The 4,880-nt window shown below is 30.8% G+C and overlaps 1 protein-coding gene across 1 annotated transcript; it reads left to right on the top strand.

Annotated features, from left to right (window-relative positions):
• Nucleotides 1-25: 25 nt before the first annotated feature.
• On the top strand, nucleotides 26-4,039 carry LOC105617795 (acetylcholine receptor subunit alpha-L1; the record flags this gene model as incomplete). The annotated part of the gene is made up of 7 exons (XM_012199349.1): nucleotides 26-67; nucleotides 117-161; nucleotides 244-353; nucleotides 550-730; nucleotides 975-1,665; nucleotides 1,856-2,064; nucleotides 3,827-4,039. Coding segments are annotated over 7 exons (1,491 nt in total), but the record flags the coding sequence as incomplete, so codon positions are not given.
• Nucleotides 4,040-4,880: the final 841 nt, after the last annotated feature.

The raw sequence follows: 4,880 nt of genomic DNA, 5'->3' as shown, positions 1-4,880 counted from the left end.
TTTTTTTTTTTTTTATACCAATATAATTATATCAATAAAATTATGTCTTAGTTTATTGCAACAACTGGCATAGAGTTGTCTATATATTTTTTTAATAAAATTTGTCGCGTTTGCAGAATTTAAAAGATCAAATCTTAACGACGAACGTCTGGTTAGAGCACGTAAGTTAAGCCAAATAAAAATATTTGGGCAACTTTTGATTGCTGTCAAAAAATTAACACAAAGTCGGATTAATAATTTCAGGAATGGCAGGATCATAAATTCATCTGGGAACCCTCGGAATACGGAGGTGTCACTGAACTCTACGTGCCCAGCGAACATATATGGCTGCCAGACATTGTACTTTATAACAAGTACGTGATACTGATATCTCTTTATCTCTTTTACGATTGTCACGGTTAGAAAATATAAGCACGCTATGCAAGGTGTACTGCAAATCACATTCCTATAATTTTTATTGATTCTTCTTCTGAAATCGTGATTTATATTGTACGCGTTAAAAATTTATATATACATTAATTCAAAATAACTTTATTATCTTATTTGCAGTGCCGATGGAGAATATGGTGTGACAACAATGACTAAGGCCATTTTGCATCACACTGGTAAGGTACTTTGGACTCCTCCGGCAATTTTCAAATCTTCCTGCGAAATAGACGTTAGATATTTTCCCTTCGATCAGCAAACATGTTTCATGAAATTTGGCTCGTGGACGTATGATGGTTTCCAAGTAAGTCTATTGTCTTAACACAATTATTAATTAAATCATTGAGATTAATTTTACTATATATAGAATAGAAATTACGAAAGCTTCAAACTGCACAAAACTTTTGTAATTACATATACTTATAATATGCATAAATAAATACATAGAATTATGCAAACGTCATTATATTGTGCACAGAAAACAACAAAGTGTATTGATTAAAAAATCAATCTTTAATGCGTCACTTATTTAAAAATATCTTCTTCAGATCGACTTAAAGCACATTAATCAAAATATGGGCGACAAGGTCGAAGTAGGTATCGACCTGCGAGAATATTATCCAAGCGTGGAGTGGGACATATTAGGCGTTCCGGCAGAGCGTCATAAAAAATACTACCCATGTTGTCTCGAGCCATATCCCGACATTTTCTTCAATATAACTTTACGTCGAAAAACACTGTTCTACACGGTGAATCTTATAGTGCCCTGCGTCAGCATCTCTTACCTGTCGGTTCTGGCTTTCTATTTACCGGCTGATTCTGGAGAGAAGATCGCGCTCTGCATCAATATCTTGCTTTCGCAGACTATGTTCTTCTTACTGATATCCGAGATTATACCATCTACATCGCTAGCACTACCATTGCTCGGCAAGTATCTACTCTTCACGATGATTCTAGTCGGATTTTCAGTGGTGATAACAATCATTATTCTAAATGTGCACTATCGCAAACCGAGCACTCATAAAATGGCACCTTGGGTAAGAAAAGTTTTTATCAGAAGATTACCGAAGCTACTGCTGATGAGAGTACCCGATGACCTTCTCAATGATCTTGCCGTACACAAGATGCACGGAAGAGAGAAATCGAAAAAGAAGAGCAAGTTCAATGCTGCTGTCGCAGCTGCGGTACAATCGTCAATAATGTCTTCGCCGGATTCTGCCCGTCATCAACGAATCGACGGTATCATCTTATTAAATTAGAGTAGTAGATCTTTAATTACTACTCATATGTCTTTTTAAGTGTATCAAAATTAACATCCGTGCAGTATTATGAAAAAAATAGCAATGATATGCAATAGCATGTTTATATATTTTGCCACATTAGAAGTTGTAAGGAAATGTTTATAAATGTATAGTTGTTACCATTTCAGGTTGCAACGGTTTACACAGGACAACTGCTCATAATCGATTCCTAGTCGGCAGTTTAGGATACAATGGGCTTCCAACAGTCATGTCCGGTCTTGACGAATCATTGAGCGATGTAACGCCAAGAAAGAAATATCCCTTCGAGCTGGAAAAAGCTTTGCACAATGTCATGTTCATCCAACATCACATACAACGCCAAGACGAATTCAATGCAGTAAGCACTTTCAAAAAATATTATATAAAATATTGTTACGAATAAAACCGACTATGTATATATGACTGAAGGAATTTTATGATAAAATAAGGAAAAAATTCGTTCAAAATCTCTACTTTCTTCAATAAAAATATAATATATATACTCAGATATTCTATTAATACAATAAATTATTTTTAAATAATTAATTTAAATAATTAATTTAATTATTTTAAATAATTTTAGAAGTCTGTATTTCCTTTTATTAATTTTTAGTAAGTAATTAAGTCGTTGATATTGATATTTTATATGTTTATATAATAAAAAAGTAAATATATTTATATAAATATTTTATTGAACGCGCGATATTACATGTTTAACATTGAGAATGAGCTGATCGGAATCGAAATATCGTTTGTTTAATTCAGTTTGTTTAGCGCCTATTAATATATTCTGTTTATTATTTACATTTAATTTTATTCTAATGGTTATAAATTAATTATTTAACAATTAATATTAAATTAATTAAAAATTATTGGAAAGGTTACGAACCATGAGAACAAAATTAAATGTAAATAGTAAGCAAAATATAAATATTAATAGGCGCTAAACAAAATACAATGAATTAAACAAACGTTTCCTCTAATCAGGTCATTCTCAATATTAAACATGTAATATCGTTCAATAAAATATTTATATAAACATATTTAAAATATCAACGACTTAATACTAAAAATTAATAAGAGGAGATACAGATTTCAATTTTAATGTAAAACATTGGTAACATAATCGCATCCTGTGGTTGCACAGAAATGCATAGAAGGAGCAAATTGCAATGGAATCTCTTTATTATTAAGTTGGATAATAAAGAGACTCCATCACAATTTGCTCCTTCTATGCATTTCTGTATATTCTAACTGATCTTATTTCGAATTTTAAATACTGGAACAAACTATAAGATTTTATATTCCGACTAATCTCATTTTTATTTCTGAATTATTGTGAAACTTTAAGATTATTTCTGAATATTTCACCGTTTTTATCGACATTGACCATATGTAATTTTATCAAACTATTATAATTGCGACACGTTAAAAGTGAATAATCTCCGTTCTATTACACATGTTAAAAATTGTGCTTATATCTTGGATATAACAGCAAGATGTTTAATAATAACCACACGATGCGATTATGCTTATACAGCATGCCAATTGTTTACATTAAGTTGAAGTCTGCATCTCCTCTTATTAATTTTTAATATTAAGCCATTGATATTTTAAATCTATTTATATAAATATTTTATTGAATGATATTACGTATTTAACATTGAGAATAATCCGATCGGAGTCTAAACATCATTTGTTTAAATTCGTTGTATTTTGTTTTAGCGCCTATTAATATATTCTGCTTACTATTTACATTTAATTTTATTCTCGTGGTTCGCAGCCCTTCTCAACATATTTTTAATTAATTTATTATTTGAACTATTTACATTGCATAAATTAATATTAACACTAGAAACGCGACTGTCGCGACTATCATTTTTGATAATTTTTCTTTTCCAATTTGCACATGGACTTTAAATTTTTGTGACTTTCATAAATAATCAATTAATTGCAAGTAATTTTATTTTTATATGTAACATATATATGTCCTTTCATAAAGAGCCAAATCTTGAACTGCGGTTCGTTAATTTAGATATATTATTCCGCGATTCTAGTGTTAAATTTAAGATATATTATTCCGTGTATTAATTACTATGTTTTTCATTGTATCATCGCAGGAGGATCAAGATTGGGGTTTTGTCGCGATGGTTCTCGACCGCCTCTTTCTATGGATGTTCACGATAGCTTCAATAGCCGGAACCTTTACTATTCTATGCGAAGCACCGGCACTCTACGATGATACAAAACCGATTGATACGGAATATTCTTCCGTTGCTCAACAGCAATATCTCCCATCCAGTCAAGAATTACTAAAGTCTATCGTATTATAGACATATTCGTTAAGCTACGCGTGATGTGTATCTAATGTATTATCAACATGAAAAGGGAAGCGGCGAACTGTCTTGCCGAATCTAGCTAAGTTGTGATAGGTCATAACCGTGGAACCGAAGAAACCAATATCCAAACGCGAAACGCAATTCGCGAATGTTCATTATATACATTATGATTCGTACTCAGACATTTAAATTATATATTTAGATAAATTACGATCTTCGATTTTAAGACGTATATATGGAATATAGTTACAATGCTAGAGTCTATTCAGTTCTAGGAACTGGCCTAATGATATAAACGTGATTTAATTCCGAAACAGACAATTCGCTAGCTTGCCTTATGAGCGACGATTACAACACGATTATATTCTCGAAACAAAAATTGTATTTGTATTTATTATTGTATGCACAAATAGTGTGCGACTCGTTCTTTGATAATAACGTCTATTGATGTTCGCAATGTTACGGCAAAAGATTTCGCGATAAGTATCATTTGTAAAACTTTTGGTAACGTTGGTTACACGATATGTAACGGTGGTATCTTATCCGCACACTTAAATCTAATTATATATAGGACAAGTTTCATGCTCCAATTAATATCTTCCCGACGAGCATTCGATTCATATATGTAGCGTAGTTTTTCGACAAATTATAAACAAAACTTTTTTCATTACGAAAACACAAATATATATATATATGTATGTATGTATGTATATATGTATATATATATATATATATATATATATATATATATATATATATATATTAGTTGTATTACTATAGTATACGTAGTACTAATTAAAAGTAAAACTAAAAACTAAAAAATTAAAAATAAATA

Source organism: Atta cephalotes (genome assembly GCF_000143395.1).
Source record: "Atta cephalotes unplaced genomic scaffold scaffold00014, whole genome shotgun sequence".
In the NCBI taxonomy this organism is placed as follows: domain Eukaryota; kingdom Metazoa; phylum Arthropoda; class Insecta; order Hymenoptera; family Formicidae; genus Atta; species Atta cephalotes.
This window is presented reverse-complemented; position numbering and strand designations above follow the sequence as displayed.